The sequence below is a fragment of the Aulonocara stuartgranti genome (genome assembly GCF_965226115.1).
Source record: "Aulonocara stuartgranti genome assembly, chromosome: 2".
In the NCBI taxonomy this organism is placed as follows: domain Eukaryota; kingdom Metazoa; phylum Chordata; class Actinopteri; order Cichliformes; family Cichlidae; genus Aulonocara; species Aulonocara stuartgranti.
The window spans coordinates 22,110,861-22,129,699 of NC_138940.1; the positions used below are offsets into that span (position 1 = coordinate 22,110,861).

The window sequence follows — 18,839 nt, forward strand, 5'->3', positions numbered from 1 at the left end:
TTACACGCAGCAGTGCTCCACCGAACAAGGACAATTTAGATTAAATGTCACATTGACCTTAAAATGTACTCAAAGTATGTTAATAGCATCAAATTATAGCGATGCGGGAACCCCGACAGACACCGTGATGGCGAGGAAGTCTGTTTTCCTGCGGCGATTCGTTCTGTCTTCAAGTCTCATAGCTTTAATAATTAATGTTACATTGACATACTGCATACTGAATGAAGGGAGGGTTATGAGTCACAGAAATGTGAGGAATCCTGTGTAACAAGAGACAGGAATATGAAATTAATTAAAGTGGTGAACTTTTAAAAAAACCCTATTGCAACATAAGATCTAAGTCATTCCCTTTCCTCTTGCCCCCAAACCCCTGATCTTTAACTGCTAAACACTTGGATAGTTACACATCCCAGAGTCACTCGCCACAGTTACTTGAATGATGAATGAGAAGTTTAACAGAAACTCAGTTCAGGCTTCCTGCACATGCAACAAATGACTCAGTGTTTGATCTTTCTGTTTTTTAGGGGCACGGTGGAAGCTCGCTTTGTTTACGTCTTCATTTTGGGGATCCTCTTCTCAGGCACCAAGGACCTGTTGCGATCCCAGATCATCACAGCAGATGCTAAACTGAAGAGCAGGGGATTATGGGAGATTTACAGTGGCTTGGTTTTGTTGGTTTCGCTGCTCTTCCGTGCTCACAACCTGCCAGTCCTCTGCTGCTGCCTGCTGATCCAGACGCTCATGGCTCAGTTTATCTGGAAGAAACTCCACTATGATGCCGCCCAGACTACCATCATGCACTACTGGTTTGGTCAGGCCTTCTTTTACTTTCAGGTAAGCTGGTTAAAGTTGATTCTTTTTAAATCAAATTATACTGCACAAGTATAATTTGCATTCAGTCTTGTAGAATCTGCATGAATTTGAACTCCTCAAACATTCAACTCTTTATTTTGTTTTGTTGGTTTTCTTCTTTGAAACGTGTAACAGTGAAGCAATGAAGGAGCAGAGGTAGTAAAGGTGGGGGAATTTAAATACCTGGGGTCAATCGCTTAATGCAACAGACACAAGAGGTGTGCCGAAGAATTGGGTGTCAGAGGTGATTTGTGACTAAAGCAGAGTGACAAGTGAAAGGAAAGGTTTACAAGGCGGTAGTGAGACCTGCTGTGATGTATTGTTTGGAGATGGTGGCACTGACAAAAATACAGGAGGTGGAGCTGGAGGTGTGAGGACTTTGGGAATGACTGAGATGGTCAGGATTAGAAATTAGTACCAAGGGGGCGGTTTGGAGACAAAGTAAAGAGAGGCAAGCCTGAGACAGATTGGACGTGTGCAGTGAAGGGACGCTGGATATACTGGATAAAGGATGTTGTAGATGGAGCTGCCAGGCAGGAGGGAAAGAGGAAGACCTGCAGAAGAAGAACATACAGAGGGTCGATGTGACAGAGGTGGATGCTATGGAGAGGGTGAAATGGAGGTAGATGATCAGCTGTGCAGACCCCTAAAGGGAGCAGCCGAAAGACAAAAAAGAAAAGCTCTGTTGGGAAAACATGGATTCTTGAATTAATGCGATTACTTTGTGCCTAAACATTGTTACAAACCAAGCACGTCGCCCCAAAAGTCTCTCCCAGCAGAACAATATGTGCCTGTTTCCTCTGGATCCCAGTCTAGTCAGGGATCACAAATCCTGCCAGATCCAAATTGTTCTACTGCATCATCTCATTCATTGTTCTACCTAAGGTTTTTAAAATGGGAGTTTTTTGGGATTGACTTGCTTTTAGAGCCAACATAAAGTGTCCACTAGAAGTATTTGGCACCTCTGTGTTGGCTTTGTTTGTTTTTTACCCCCAGAGTTTGCCACATGTGGGCCTACAGTGTCCATAATGCTAGTCTGCAAGTTTGTTAGCTCAAGCATTTTTAACCCACTTAAGATCACGAAGAGAGCACTTGAGCAATCCCAAGCCTGAGATCTTGGATCGAAGGATTGCTTGACCTCCTCTAAATTTGTGGTCATGTTTAATGTGAGCGCTATATATACAAAAGAAAATAAGACAAAGCATAATAGGTCTCCTTTGAGCGTATCACCAAACACGTTTTCTTGAGAAACCTTACCCACCTTTCCAAATTGACTTTGACTGTTGTGCTGAGTAGTGAATGCGTGTGTGACGCTGTGCGAAAATCACACCTCCCAGAAATACAAAAGGAAGCACAGTGAAGAACAAAACAGTCAGCAAGTGTCTTGATTGTAAAAGACATCTAATTTAACGCCCTGTCACAGAGTGTAGCAACATTTACGGAAGCTATTGCCACTGATAAAGTGCTAGATACTGTAATAGGTGCTGTTCTGGGCAGAGGAAGTGTTTGTGTATAAATCATATTACTTTCATCCAGCTCTACCATGAAGGCCAACCGGACCGGCCGCTTCCCGAGGATGTACGATGCCTCTTCCTCAAAGGCTGGAGAGGAAAACCTACCTTTTGATTCGACTTCCACCTACCGCAGATATTTGATTAGCGACTGTGCATTGTTGTCAACAGCAAACCTCCACGTGGTTAACAATTTAATCACCCTCATCACCCCTCGGGTCATTAATGCTGTGATGGGCTCGGGAATAGACCGCCACCAGACAATTTTCCCATCTAAGCATCGAGGCATGCAATTACAGGCATTTGAGCAAAAACATTCTCGGCGCAGCTGTAACCATAATGGAACTGTAAGCAGCGACGTACAGTATAAAAGTTAAGCTCGCTGATGTGAAGAATAACCAAAATTATGTCCAATTAAAATCTAATCCGTGAGTACAGAGGATCGGTGCACCGAGTCTGAACTGTAACACATTAACGGTCTAGAAACGGAGTTGCTTTGTTGTGTTTTCCAAAGATTTGTTATGATTTTTGGCAGAAAGCTTTTGTTTCTAAAGTCCATCTCTTTTGGCATTCAAATGCTAGAAAACACAAGAGGATTATGGGAAGTATTCCAGGTAACATCAGCGGCAGACATCACTAGCATTACAATAAATAAATAAAGTGATATCGTCTGTCTCGATCGTTGGGAGTGACGGATTTTTCTCTGGATTTATCGCCATCACCCAAAACCAGATGGTCAGCAAGGCAGCAAGGACGGTGTTTACTCTTCAGATATGAGCCAGTTTGTGCAAATGTTGCCGCATGAGCAGTGACAAGTTCTGCTTCTGTGGAAAACATGATTCATCAGAGAGCAGAACTAAAAGGTGGGCTTGAATACACAGAGCAACTTAGAGCGCATATTTTTTATTCAGGTGATCGAAACCTTGCTACTCACCACGCACTGTAAGCATTTTTAATTTGAAAGGGTGAAAGTGTGCCGCCTGCTCCTCCTCGATATCGACTCCATTAAGGAACCGCATTAGTCCAGCCACACTCTCCGACACTGTCTTGTGAGAATCAATCTTGTCTATAAAAAAACACGTCTTGCAGTTCTTTTTGTTTTTTTTTTCTTAAGTGAGACATTTGTTGATGGTGCCAAATGACATTTGAAAGATCGCAGCAGGATTCCAGCAAGCAGAAAATATCCATATGCAGTCTCCAACCTGCTCACTGGTGTCTGCTGTTTGTTTAAAATGGAGCCAGCTGTTAGTGTTTTCCTCCTCTGTGATCGGAGATGTGCTTACAGGAGGGAGGCAAATGCTGACTTGATGCTTGTTGTTGTCTGCGGACCGTCATCACATTTGCTTTTAAGAGGAGAGACACTGTTGATATCTGGGCTTCATTTTCTTTACCTGCCACAACAAACAGCGTCCGTTTAAAATGTTATTATCACTTGTTGTTTACAGAGGGGCAGGTCAGTGGCTTGAGTTACAGGAAAAGTGTGAATGCTGTGGTGTTGGGGGGATTTTATAAACCTTAATAAGTTTGAACAGCAATTACTTTTGTTGTGTCCCTTTTTTTGTAATAAATAAATATATATTTTTTCATTTGAACAAAGTCTTTTTGTCCTTGTAACTGTATTTTGCACTTCCAGAAGATTGGGGCTATAAATCCTGATTGCATTGCAGTGATGATATCTTCTAAAGGCTGAGATGAAAAGAAAGTACAACAAAAGTTTTATATTTTCAGTTTACTGCAGACATATTTATCTTGTTCCAGAGAAGCTCAAAATTGGGTGCAAAGTTAAATAAGGCAGAAATCTGTGTTTTGTTTTTCTTTCTTTTTTGTCAAATAAAGAAATAAAATGTGTTTGCTGGTGCATACAGTAGTCTGAGTGCTACTAAGTCCAGCTCCAGACCGAGAGCTGTGTGCGCTGCTCTGGCCAGAGACTGGAAAACAAACAACTGGGCTGCTGGGAAGTGGCCAGAAACTCACAGTAATGATGATAAAGCAAAGCACCAGTTCTTTAGAGCTCTGAAGCACATCCACAGTTCTTTGTTTACTTATTTTTGTCTGTATATAATGTAAATTATTTGAAGAAGATTTCTTTGTGCGCCTGCAGGGGAATTCCAACAACATAGCCACTGTCGACATTTCAGTTGGATTCGTTGGACTGGAAAGCTACATAGAAGCACCTGCCATCTTCTTAACAGCGCTCAGCACTTATGCAGGCCCGCTGCTCTGGGCGTGTCACCTTGTCTGCTACCTTAGCTCGGAGAGAGACCGGTAAGTTTCAATTTAAAACCCACTATTCACTGGTTTTTGGATTAGCACGGTGATTAGCATCATTGCCTCGCAGCAAGAAGGTCCTGGAGTGTGGAGTTTGCATGTTCTCCAGGAACTCTGGCTTCACAGTCTAAGGGGATGTGGTTAGTGGGGCTAGATTAACTGGTAATTCAAAATTCTTCATAGTTGTGAATGTCTGTGTGTAAATGGTTGGCTATGTAAACACACAAAAGAGAAAAAAAATTGCAAACTTTTAGTGTGACTGGAGGTACGCAGGTTTGGAACGAGCTAGAGAGCACTACAAAAATCAGCATCTCGCTCAGAGCTTAAGACAGCTGCTACTAAAAAATGTTCACTCCTAAAACCCCGCATCACTCAGGGTTTTTAGATATTCTCCATAGCTTTCCATTTAAAATTCACCCACCAGTGGATTTATACTGTTATTCCCCATGTGTCTCTGTCTGGATGTATTGTTTTAGGATCTCTATACTGTACTTTAGGAGTTTCAAGGTGCTTTTAAAGATTTATGTTAGTATTAGGATACAGAATTAAAAATGATATCCTGTTTACAAGCTCAGGATGGCTTTTGGGGATTTTACAAATCACTGTTTTATGCGTAATTATGATTGTAACTGCATTTTAATTGATTTGTGTATAAAATGAAAGTGAAGTGAACTGCAGGAACCTTCCTGGTGTGAACTGTTTGTCCCAAGCTTAGAAAACAAGTGTTATTTATGTGTCACCAATTTCCAGCAACAGTCACTAGGGCTGTTTGATATAACGAGATATATCGGATGATGATATGAAAACATCTATCGTTTCATACGCCATCGTTTGTTTCGTGGTGTCGCAAAATAAACTGTTTACAGCAATATTTTTTCATCATTCTGATGGTCACTGTAGAATTTCTTTCTCTCTTTCTCTTATATTTAATATAACCACACTACGGACGGACAAGCGGTTGTTTTTAAGCGTTGTCGTTAGCAACAACGACGGTAAAACCATCGCGTGGCTCCGCTGTACGGTTGTTTATTTTCCACATAAAACTTTCACAATAAAGTTGAAGATCCTATTGAGATTTTTCAAAATGAACTGAATCACTTGAAATAGTATGCAGAGTGTTTATGGACGAAAAGCTAAAAAGAGCCGTCAGGTGCTAAAAAATAAACCTTAGAACAGGCGTTTCCCTGCAGCACGCTGTGTAATAAATACTCAAAGAAAACTGCGGCCGTTTCAACATATGTAACACTCGACTCCAGGTACACCACGCCCAGCTGAAAACACTTTAACCAAGTCGAGTTGCCCGAGATTCACAGAATTTACAGAAAATGTAACATTTTTATGATACATATCGTTGTCGGGACGATAAATGTCTCATATCGGGATATGAGATTTTGGTTATATCGCATAGCCCTAACAGTCACAGTAAAGACCATAAATATTAGAGTGAAAACCCCAACAGTCCCCCTGTAAGCAGTCACTTGGCAACAGTGGGAAAGAAAAACTCCCTTTAAACAGGAAGAAACCACCAGCATAACCAGGCTCCCCCCTTCTTGGCTTCAAGGATTGCTCGATCTTGTATGTGCTCCTGGTGGCATGACCGTAACCTGAATAGCTAAAAGAAAAGGATAAATGGTTGAAGCATCCAGCGTCTGTGACGAGCTGGTAGTCGTTTCGATTCCATAATCCAAAGTCATGCACAGCAATTCTATACGTAAGTCCTACATGATCGAAGTTTCCACTGTCAGCTGGGTTGCATAAAAACATTGTTGTAATCACTTTTTATATAACCGAACGTTTGAAACGACGCCCAGTTTGTAATCCATTCATGAGAAAACATTTGGAACATTGGTAGGTGTCACTGATGGAGAGGCACTTGTGCTCTTCGAAACGTGGTATGTCAGCTAAAGCTTTGGGCGCAGCCGCTCTGCGTTATAACCAAATTCAAACACACTCCTCTCTCTCACTGTCTTTTGTGCCCTCTGTGCCAGCACCGCCACACACCAGCATCGCTATTACAGTTACTTTTGACTGTTGTTTGTTTGTTTCATACTTCTTCAGCCTGTGGGTGGGACAGTGCTGGCGCGCAGAAATGCTATGTTAATTAGTTTACTCGTGGCAACGAGGAGCGTTCCTTGGAGGGTATCAAAGATGCATGTAAACAGCTTAACCTGCGGTAGACCTCCACTGGAGAGGGGCCAGTAGCTGGGCTGCTGTATGTGTGTGAAAGCAGCCAATAACTACCGCTTCCTCTCAGCGTGAGGCCTCTGCACAGCGCTGAGTGATGAGGTCTGTGGCTGGGCAGCAGCTGCCCTGCTGATAGAGCCAAAACTAAAATGCTATTTTAATGCAGACAAAAGATACTGTTTGTGTAAAAGGAGTCATTTTAGCCTGCCTCCTATGTTATAATGCCAGCAACTAAAAAGCGGAGATATATATGCAAGTCTGCTGCCTTGAGATATAAAGAAATCTTACTTTATGTAATAAAACGTGTGAATTTTGTTGGCAAAAAGAATGCATAGAAATTAGACTGTAGAGGGTGAAAATACCCATACATGATTTATATTCTTAATAGTCCTTGATCCCACATTTGAATAAGCTGTGTTTAACATTTCAGTAGTTGAGACGGTCTTTGATTAAAAAGTTCCATCCTTCTGAATTGTTTTTTTTCTTTTTGCTGCTTTCAGCGGGGTATAAAAATGAAAAATGTGATCCAGTAGTCCAGCACTGTGGTCGGTTTTGTCTCGACCTTTCGTTTAGTACTGATGTGTCATCAAAAAAGCCACGTAGTGTCCATCACAGTGTTTTTGGAGAACATCTGGTCATACATCCACGGGAATCTCACCCTAAGTGCTCTAAATAGGTCGGAAATATCAACATAAACTGATTTTATCCTGCAGTCGAGTATCACACAAACACACGCACAGCAGCAAAGGAAAATTACTTTACGTGATCCAATAAAAGCATGATACCTGAGATGTCTAGTTGTAATTATTGCATTTACAGTAAGTTGAAAATAGCTCCTGAAAACGTTGCTTCTGAGAAAGCCCGTTCAAACGCAGCACCTGCATTGATCGGTTGTAAACTTGAACCTAAACTGGAGCAATGAAAGCAGGCGGTAAATTCCATTTAGATCGACGGCGTAATTGCAGCCAGTTATGGGATTTGGTGCCTGGCAGCCTCGCCATGTTCACTGTGGTTTTATCCTCTGAATAGCCAAGTGGGAAACCCATCAATTTCATATGTAGGCTGTAATGAACGCTGCAGCCTCTGGAGGGGGTTAACACCGCCCAGCTGATGGTAAACATCACACACTGCATTCCAGTGCAAAAACTTTTCCTGCTTGTCATCACTCATCCACAAAAGACTTACCTCTAATAGGTGCTCAGAGGTACTCTGACTAATGGCGCTAAAATAATCTCAGTTAGTTTAAAATTCACTCTGCAGCGTCAGCAGCTGGAACACGAGGCTTGTACTGGAAGTCCTCATCTGCTGAGTAATGACATCAAACTAAATCATTATTTACACACAGTGTGTTTTTCTTTGTCTTAATCCACTGTAGGTTTTGTAATCTGTGAGATTTCATTCATTCAGCATAAGGCACATTCATGCTGATTTATTTCTAAGACACTTTGCAAGAGTGACAAGTGTCAGTCTCTCAGCATCTGCATGCTCGTGAGCTTTAAGGTGAAATGATTTATTGAAATAGATTGTAGTTAAAAACGAGACAAACTGTAAAGTGAAGTGTTAGGAAGGTGTTTTTTGAAGGTTAGGTCTGATATTAGGGGTAAAGTTAGAATTAGGTTAGAGTTTAACACACGGAGCCAAACAGACATGCTTGTAAATATATTTGTGGCCCTTTCCTTGCACACAGAGTGGAGCAGGCTACGGTCACAGCTTTGCTCAGAGAGCAGCTTTTAGCCAAAACATGAGAACCATTTACCAAAAAATCCTCAAACTTGGCACTGATTTACTCTGGTCCTCAGCAACGCACCCACCAAGAGTGAAGCAGATAAACATGTTAACTTGGGTAACAGTTACAGTTAGTTTCTCACAGCATTAGCACAATGAGCCTTAGTTACACCCTTAGCGATTTTGTAAACTGTCAGTTTTTATAGGTATTGTTCACAGGTTTCACAGACTGTCTGTGCGTTCTCGTGACCCACCTGAGAGGTCGCCTATGAGGCAGCACACAGAAATAGACCCCAAGATGTTTTGATATGAGCAACTCTGTGGAAGTAGGCGTAACAGCAAACACAAACAGAGAATGGTGGCGTTCAGTTTTCTATTTCCCCATTTTTTTTATGCAGCTTTATATTTCTACTTTACTGTGACATGACATGCACCAATTTCATTTCTCTCTATCTGAGAGACTTTGTCAGTCATAGTTTTAAAAACGAGTCCATTAGGGCAGCAAAAGCAACCAGACATATTTAAATATATCATCTCAACCTCTTACTGTGATGTTAAAAAGCAGGAATATGTTCATATTATTATCTATAGTGCCTGGAAATATCCATTAGAGCTTCCAGGGGTAGTTTTTAGTTCAGTGTTGACAGGCTGTGCGTACTGTAGTATATCTAGCATGCCAGCAGTTTGGATTGAATGACAATAATGGGTGTTTTCAAGTGTCGTGGTAGCTGTTTTCACTTCCAAAGAAGTGGTTTATGTCACTTTGGAGATGTTTGAAATGTGTCTGTACACACAGGGTTTCACCAGTCATCAGTCCATCACAAGCTTTGTGTGTAAAGCTTTTATCAGGCTGGTGTAGCTAAAAGCATAAGAAGCAAGAGCACATGGCTAATTAGCATATCATGCATATTGCAGGCTACTGAAGCTGCAGTCACTCGGGCTATATTGATACACATGCTGTTTACACCAACGCTAAATGTAATGCAAGCAAACACTCAGGTAAACTGTGCGTGTATTCCCACTACAATGCTTGGCTAACATGCCTGTAGCTTCTTTGCAGTTCAGTACAGCGATGAAGTTTTCTGCACCTTTTTTATGCAATAATTACATGACACCAAGGATATTTTAATCTTGTTACAAACCTAGTGTTTCCAATTAAAAGTAATCAACTCAAGTCAAGAGGAGGTCACAGCAGCGACACTTTGCAGCAGTAAAGTGTGATAGTTAATATGTCTAAATTCAGGTACTTCCATCTTTACAGTGTCATCAAATACTCAACGATCATGGGAAAAAGAAATGTCCTGTGCAGACATGTGAAAACTAACTACACCCCATGATTCAGTAGCTTGTAGAACCACCTTTCACAGCAGTAACTTAAAGTAATTGTTTCCTGTATGACTTTATCAGCCTCTGACATCACTGTGGAGGGATTTTGTGCCGCTCTTCTTTACAGCCATACATTTATACACAGCTCTCTTAAGTTCTCACCACAGCGTTTCATCAGGTCGATGTCCGAACTTTGACTGGACCTTTGCAGCTCCTTGATTCTTTTCTTGTTCAGCCATTCTGGTGTAGATTTGCTGCTGTGCTTGGAGTCATTGTCCTGTTGCATGACCCACTGTGGGCCAAGCTTTAGCTGTCAGACAGATGGCCTCGCATTTGACTCTAGAATACAGTGGAACCCCGGCTTACGAAGACCCCATTTAACGAAAAATTCAACTTACGAAGGCACTTAACGGCAATATTTCTTCCCCGTGGTACGACAAAATGCCCGTGTAATGAAATAGATAAAATAGAAAATTTAAAAAAATTAAATTAAATTACATAATGTTATGTACATGTACACGTACGTATGCATGCATGCATACGTATGCTTTCTTCAACCTCCACCACTTCCACCTCCACCAAGAACTTCGTCTTCAGACTCTACAAAACAAAGACTGAGTTTCTGAAAATGTTAGCTTCCACTAAGTAACATGATGTGGCTTTTGGAGATTTTAATAATGTTTATTCAAATGATTTCTGCCTCTACAACTGAGGAAAGCGCAGTAACAATGATACACACAAGCCTTTTATTTTCTCTGTTATCCACTGAGTCGTAAAACGTGATTATCAGTGTGTGTTTCTATCTATCCATCTGCTAACCGGTCTACCTAGCATGTCACCTACTCCTTTGGTTTGCCTTCCTGTCTTGTGAAAAGACTTAAAGTTCCTCCCCCTCAGCTGGGACTCTGCCTGCTGTAATGAAGAAGATCCCTTAGCAAACCGGCGCATGTGTTTCAGTGTATTACAGACCGAGTCTTTTGTATATCTGTGCGTGTTTGGCTTTACATCATCATCGTCTCCTAATCTCCTCGCGCCATCCCATCTTGCAGGTTTTAGAGTCATTAACTTCTTTATCAGAATTTGCCAGCAATCCGCATTACTGTGCCAAGATAATTGGATCAGAGTCTTCTCCTGGGTACATGTGTAAAGGAAAAAATGCGAAATTGTGGCCTCTGCTATGAATCACTGAGCAATCTGCATTTTTAGCGAGTCAACTTCATCACGACAAACATGAAGCAGCTTCGGATGACCTTGGCTTACATCAAAACTTTTCTACACAGGAAGTTTTGACTATTATCCACAGTACAGTCGCCTGCTTTGCTCTCTGCAGTGCATCTTCCTCTCTGATGAATCCTTTTCCTCTCCACAGGAGCCCGGTTGCAGTCGGCCATGGTTGCTACTGTTTGGCCCTGCTGAGGTCTGTGCCAGCCGCAGCCTACATAGTGCTGGTAACTGTTCTGCGCTATCATCTCTTCATATGGAGTGTCTTTTCACCCAAATTACTGTACGAATCCATGCATCTCCTGCTGACTGCAGGAGTCTGTCTCTTCTTCATCACCATGGAACAAAGCCCCAGCTCAAGTAAGTCTTAGGAAGCCAAAGACTGAAAATCCCTCCTAAAGGATCAGACTTGGTCTTATACTGTGTGGGACTTTCAGCCTGATCCACGCTACAGTGTACTCACCTTCACTCTCTAAGTTAATTCTGTTCACATTATGTGAATAGATGTTTGTGAACTCTGTTGCAAAAAATACTTCGGGGATGCACTTTTAATGTATTTTTGAGAAGCATATTTAAATATTTAATTCTTTTCCAAAAAGAAAAGTGTTGAAGAGGATGAATAAAAATGAGATGATGTAAAGATTTTAGAGGGTTTTTTTTTTTTTACATACCTCAGGGATGAGTGTACAGTGAGCAGCAACGGGCGCTTTGACTCCATGATTAATTGAATGACTTTGATGTTACACTGGAGAGCTTGATGTGAATGTGCTGTGAGCGTTTGATAATACTTGTTTTAGTCTCGACTTGCACCCTCATAGTTGTTTTCACTTATTCATGCTGAGCTTTATAGTGGTGAAAATGTACAGACTAATGCTGAGAAATATGCGATGTCACTAAAGTGAAAAAGATCTTACTTAACGGTAGTTTGAGCACACGTGCAAATACTAATGATTATGACTCAGTTCCATTTAGCTGCTTCAGTTTCAGTCACGGGACCTGATTTTTCTTTCTGAAAATCTTGTGAATGCGATAACTTGAGAACAAAGCAACGTAGATTTTGATTTGATACTATAGGCGTGTTTTCTAGGAGGCTGGCAGTTGTCCGAATTGTTCGCCTCTATGGTAGAGATCAAATACTGGAAATACCGCCTTAGATATTTTGCCATCTGTGTTCTTATCACGTTGTTTCATGCAGGCTATATGAATGTGAATAACCAACCTTTTTACTAGATGGAGTTTAAAACTATATACCACAACAATAAAATGATTAGATTAATAATAAAACTTCTTCCTGCTGAAGAATCAATTTGCTTTTCCTTTATTAAGTCTTTGATCATCTCTTAAGTAAAACTAAATAAGATCGACTTTATTTATTCCAAAAGTTAGAAAGTTACTGTGAAAAACATGAAAACCAACCTAGCAGTTTTTTATATTGGTGACTAAAGTTTTTGTATACAGCGCCAAATCACAACAATAGTTACCTTGAGGCACTTTATATTGTAAAGTAAAGACCCTACAATAATCCAGAGAAAACCCCAACATTCAGCTGACCCACTATAAGCAAGCACTTGGTGACAGTGGGAAGCAAAAACTCCCGTTTAACAGGAAGAAACTTCCAGCAGAACCAGGCTCAGGGAGGGGCGGGGCCATCTGCTGTGAGCTGTTGTTTGTTTTATATCACAAAACAAAACAGCTCAGAAAAGTCAAACACACACAAGAGAAGTTACACAGAAACATGAGATTAACATCTCTGACCCGACCCACTCTGAGACCTCCAGAATCCCAGTCCATCCATGTCGCTGCAGTGCTTTATGAACTCTGCTCACTGCGTTTCCTTTGGGCTTAGTACGGACAAGTTTGATGAACTGATTGTCTTCCACACACCACAGGTTACCCATGGAAAAGGCATTAACTGTGATCCCAGAAGCGAGCAACATGACAACATAACCCCCTGTAAACTAAGTTACAATTTCCATGAAATGAAGTGAGAGAAGATTTCTAAAAAGTACTTCATGCAAAGCAACAAGAAGAGTTTTAATAAAGTAGCATAACCTTCATATTTGGCCTGTAAACAGTCAGGTAATAATAAAGGTAGCACTGAAGCTCTTTTCCTTGGCATTCAACCAGCTCAGCTATGGCTGCCAAACACTTTTTTATGTTTTGACAATATTTGACAATTCGACCACAACCTCAGTTGCCTTTTGTCACAGCACGATGAGCTCAGGTGTAAATGATAAAAAAAAATATCATCTCAACTTCCTGTTGCTCATGCTGGCTGCTGCGTCTTACGGGAGTCATTGTTGGTATTTTTAGTACTACGTGTGCTTTCTCCGTGTTCATGTTAAAACACCTGCTGTGAGAAAGTGTGTGTGTTGTCTCGGTTTAAAAGGTCCAACAACATTAGCAGAAGTTCGAGGGGGACGTCAATCAAGTGGAGCTCCTTTATGCCCACTCAGTCTTGAGAAAAGAGTCTAATCAGGCAAGTGTAAGTGAAAACAGCTGTGTGGGTGTAACATGGGGGTGCAGAGTGGGAGTTTTCGAGCACATCGCACAATATTTCCAGTACACTGCACTAAACCGTTAGCTAAACTGTGTTCTTTTCTTTCTATTACTGTTTTTGTAACTGTAACCATCCAGTGTCTGGTGACATTCTGAAAGATGTGGACACAAGAAGTTCAGACTTTGGTGTTCGATATGTTCAGATGAAATGAGCAGTTATGTCTGTGGGTCTTTTTGTGTCTTTGCTGCATTAGCCTCCTTTACGAACTCGTATCCCAGTAAATGACCACATTCATATGAAGTTGAGCTCAGTAAAGAGACGCAAACAGGAAAGAGTTTGATGTTGTGTATAAATCTAAATAACTTTTGTTCAGCTTCAAATCCAAATTTCAGCTTTTGATAAAAGGACGAATAATGCTGTTGTTTTTTTCCATTCAGTCTTTTTTGATTTTATGTTTCACTGAAGCTTTACATGTTCTTACTGCACAGAGGCAGCATTTGTTTGAGCTCACTGCTGTTTGTCTTTTGATTTCTACTTGCAAAATTGCGAAATTGCAGCTGGTAAAAATCCAAAACTGTGTGGCGGTTTATAAACACTGCAGAACAAGTTCCAGAAAGACTGGGTTAATAATTCCTCTTCTTTTCAGTAGGGCTTTATTTCACATGATGAATTGTTCTCGTTTGGATTTCGATGCACGACTCGTAAAATTTTGTGTCTGCCAGAGGGCCGCGGACATAAACTTTGTTTAACGTCCACTCAATCTGTTTCTTCAGTATAACTGAGAATCCCACCAAAGTAAAACTGGCATGTAAGCTGGCTTCGATCCAAAGCAATAAGAGTATGGAGCCAAGAGAGCAAACAATGTGTCCCTGTCCAAGTACTTAATGGAGCTCACTGTGTGCTTGGACTCTTGTTTTGAAAGTAAAGTCTGAGTTGCAGTGAAGACTGGAGCACTCATCAAACCTCCTGTTTGGCTTCAATTTTGTATAATTTGTTAAAAGAAAATATCCCCGCCTCCAACACAAAAAGCTAGACTTTTAATCCAGCGGGATGTGGTGTAAAGTAGAAAGTAAGACATCATTCCAGCAGTTATTTTGTTGACTCATGGGCTTTTGACGTCGACGAACAGAAGCAACTGCTTCAAAGCTTCTTGTTGATCATAACCTGGCAGTTCTAACCAGGAAAAAAAATCAAGTTGAAAGACTCGGTATGCATCTTTTCACCTCCAGACACCAAAGTGAATCTCATGTTCCCGCCCCAACACTTGTCACTCACCTTGATGAGCTGTCTGCATTGAAACAGCGTCTCACCCGGGGCGAAGATCACTGACTCCCTCCCCCCGAGGCGTCAGAGAAGCAGGTGCCAAACTGGGAAAAGTGGGGGAAGAGGAGGCAACACTGGTGTTCCATGTTTTCCTGAATAGATTTTTGTTTGATGCGAGGTGAGCTCGTCACCTTTTATTTTGCCGCCGTTGTTGTTGCTGTGACTCACCTTGACAGGGACCTCACTGCTTACTACATCGGCACAGAATGGAATTTAAATGCCCCGAGCATCATTGGAAAGTCAGACAAACAAGAGGATTTGCATTTGAATGCAGGGGGGGTCAGGGGCAGACACACGCTGCATATGGATCACTGCAGGTGAGCTGGTTTGCATTACAGGGAGGACACATTTAGCTTTTTTTCTTCTTTCTTTTTTTGGTGGAGCCAGCCTCAAAGCTAAACTGGCAGCATCTTATTGTCAAGTGCCTTTTTCCTCTCGTTAGTTCAACGAGGAATCTCACAAAGATATCAAAGTGTGATGTAAATAGTTGATGAACCAGATAATGATCTACAGGATTATTCTGTCAGCATGCTTCACTTCGCTCGACTTGTCCAATGGTCTCGCACTGTCTTTACAAGTCGAGCTCTTGATCCGACTAAATCTGGATTCCCATACTGTGTTTTGTTTTGTTTTTTACCAAGATCTCCTCCTGTGATTGTAAAGTGATTTAGAAAAATTTAGAATGACAGCAACACATTTTCTCAGATGGAGATCGATTTTCTGTTTTTTGTAAGAATAAAACATTATGAACCGCTCTGTGGGAACTGCAGCGCCGATGATGAATTATGCTTGAAAAGAGTAACATCCGTCTGTATCTCATCGGCCTCGTGAAAAATCTTGTGAAGCTGCGTTATAATCCTGACCAGTTCTGTTGAGTTTGACAAACTCCTGCAGTCGAAAAGCTTGATTTATAGTACTGCACTGAATCCCTGCGGAGCACGCACCGTGGTGGGTGACATCATTGTTTGCAATGATACTTGAGTGCGGATGTCTCTGCGCTGCCCTGTCATCATGAGTAAAAGTGAGCTGATCAGGCTGGAAATGAATGATAGGATAGCTTATGAATATCCAGCAAAACAAAGGTTACTTTATCAAAATGCAGGAAAAAGAGAAGACTTCAGTAACAGCATGGTATGGCACATGTCCACATTGTAAGAATATCTTAGAAAATAGAATAGAATAGAATTCAACTTTATTGTCATTGCCCATGTCTGGATATAGCCGTTGGTGAAATCACCTGTTGCATCTGTGCTCCACAGCTGGTTACAAGCTAGCGTTATGCCAGCTAATGTTAAACATGCTAAATTATGCTAAAATTCACCTTCCCACTGTTTGATTAGATTTTTATCCCGTATGAGAGTTTATTGTTTGAGTCCAACAATCTTCTTATCCTTTATTTATCCAGCTAAAAGTCTCGCTGAGATTAAATCCTTTTTTCCAAGACCTAGTCGAGATCCACTTTAAATAAATGGTAAATGGCCTGTATTTATATAGCGCTTTTACTAGTCCCTAAGGACCCCAAAGCACTTTACATATCCAGTCATCCACCCATTCACGCACCCATTCACACACTGGTGATGGCAAGCTACATTGTAGCCACAGCCACCCTGGGGCGCACTGACAGAGGCGAGGCTGCCGCCTAAAGTTTCATTAAAGCTGGCTAACAGCAGCTAACACAGGCTAACAGCAACAAAAACAGCAGCACTTACCAACAGAAAAGTTTACGATATCCTCAACAACTGACGTCAGTGTCCTTGTCATCAGACAGAAGTAAACTTTACTTTAGACTGACATATTGGACTCCTTTCAGAAAGTTTTACAGTTTCCTCCGGAACAAATAGTCACTCGAATTGTCACTTGAATTAGGAGGGATGAGAAAACAGAATTCAGTTGACTGCAAGCTGCAGTTGTACATGCTGTAACTTTAAGCTTTAACATTAGCATATTTATTGTCACCATGTTTGGTTAGTTGGAACCAGAGGTGATTACACTTGGATAAAAAGGCAGAGTGCTAAGTCATTAGCTAACGCTAGCCACTGTAGTTAGCAAGTGGCATTGAGAGTTTTTACACATGCAAAGTAAGACACACAAATATCGAACATTTAGTGCTAAAAAATAGACAAATAAATATTAAATGACTCACAAAACTCATGCGCAAACGTCTTGGATAACCTGTACCACTCACGCCGCAATATCATTTGTAATTCTATAATTCCACACTAGGCTCTAGCTACCTTTGTCAGAACACCCGACAGTCAAAGCTGCCACTACCACTGTCCAGCTGAATTATAAAAATTAAAAAGGTGATCACATTCAGAGAGGGGACACTATCTATAGAGACCAAGGTAGTAGTTTCTTTTTGTTTTTTAACATGGGACTCTGGGGATTGATTTACTTGATTTACTGCAGTTTTTCGCACTTAAGCTTTAGCTTCATTTTTAACCTTCTTAAGTTGCTGCTTGAAAAATATCTGCTATAGCATTAGTGCTTTCAGGGAGTTGTGGCAGCTTTATTTGATTACTTTTGTTAGAAAGTGCATGCCAGATCATCTCTATAGAACACAGTACACTATAAATCAGGTTCCAGGGTTGGTTTTATGATTAGAGCTTTTGTTTAATTTATGGGGTTATTTTGTTGTCTATAGGTGGGTATTTTTTTTCCTCGTTTCTGTTAATACTGTCTGTTAAATGTCCAATGAGACCAAGACTTGGATCAAACATTTAAAGAATGCAATAAGCTGTTGTCAGGTGAAGCAAAGGGGTTTTATTGATCAGTCGTCACTTCAAAACAAGAGGAGGAGATGATGTTTGAAAACCAGAATTGTTGTCTGCGTCATTGTAGCTGAAATGCTCGGCTCACAGTAAAGAGCCGAGTTCGTTTGTTAAGTTATTTAATCTTTTTGAAAACTTCACAATTCATCTATAAAACGATCAGAAGCCTCGGAACAGCTTCTCACCAGCGTGATGAGGCAACACTGTGACAGTTTAAACTCCTTCCTCTGTATCCAAGTATCCAGCAGACCATGAAATAGATCCGAATAATTGTTTTGTTCACATGGTCGAAAGCTTTTAGGCATGTGTTGTACATCACATCATAACCTGACTGTGTGTGGGGTTATTTTTGCCCATCTGTGTTGAGATGACTCTTGTATTTCTGTGTGACCTGCACTCCACATTCCACAGTGATGTCAGTCTGTTTTTAAACCTTTTTGTTTTCTCCTGTTCATAATTTGGCAACAGCCCTCATGTTTTCTTTTGTTGTATTTTGTTTTTTCCTAATCTAGCCTGTGGTAAACTATGCAATTCATACTGTTTCTGTATTCAAACACTTCACTCCTCTGTCTGTATTTGATGAATTAGGTGTTTAATCAGATAAAATCTGCCTTTATGTTGAAAATCCCTCTTTTATATCTGTAGTTTTCTGAGTTAGTGTTTGGGGTTTGTTTATTAATGTGAAAAGTGACAGACCTACAAGAATCATCTGTTTATGTTCTCCATATTAAAATAAAAGACTTCCTCTGCAGGATTTGTGTGATTCCTACAAGCTGTTACATTAAGTGTTTTGATAAGGATGTGCACACGTTCCTCCTGTGATATTAGTGATTAGCTGCCCATTAAATTGTCTTTCAGCTTCTTGCATCCTGGGTGGAAGCCATCTGTCTTGATTCCTCCTGCTCTGGAGGATGGATGACATATGATGCACTTTTCACTAGAGTCTCAAAGTTTCCTACTGATTTAGTAAAATTGGACATAAAACCATCTGTGAAAGGGCACCTAGCGTATCTTAACATACAGTATAGAAGTAGGAGGATGATAATTTAGTAATCATCCCTCTATCTGCTATCCACCCACTAAATAATTATTTTATGCCTTCAGGAGCTGGACTTCAATGCCACCATTAAAGGAGCCACACATTCCACGCTCTGCTCG

General features: G+C 40.9%; 1 protein-coding gene across 1 annotated transcript in view; it reads left to right on the forward strand.

The window, feature by feature from the left end:
- The window catches only part of pigg (phosphatidylinositol glycan anchor biosynthesis class G (EMM blood group)), a 93,826-nt gene extending 75,400 nt beyond the window's left edge, over positions 1-18,426 (forward strand). Inside the window, exons 11-13 of the mRNA XM_082547723.1 lie at positions 525-834; positions 4,465-4,628; positions 11,236-18,426. Of these exons, the coding sequence (XP_082403849.1) occupies positions 525-834; positions 4,465-4,628; positions 11,236-11,458 (697 nt within the window). The 3' untranslated portion in view covers positions 11,459-18,426. The remainder of the gene's footprint in view (positions 1-524; positions 835-4,464; positions 4,629-11,235) is intronic.
- The last annotated feature ends 413 nt before the right edge of the window (positions 18,427-18,839 follow it).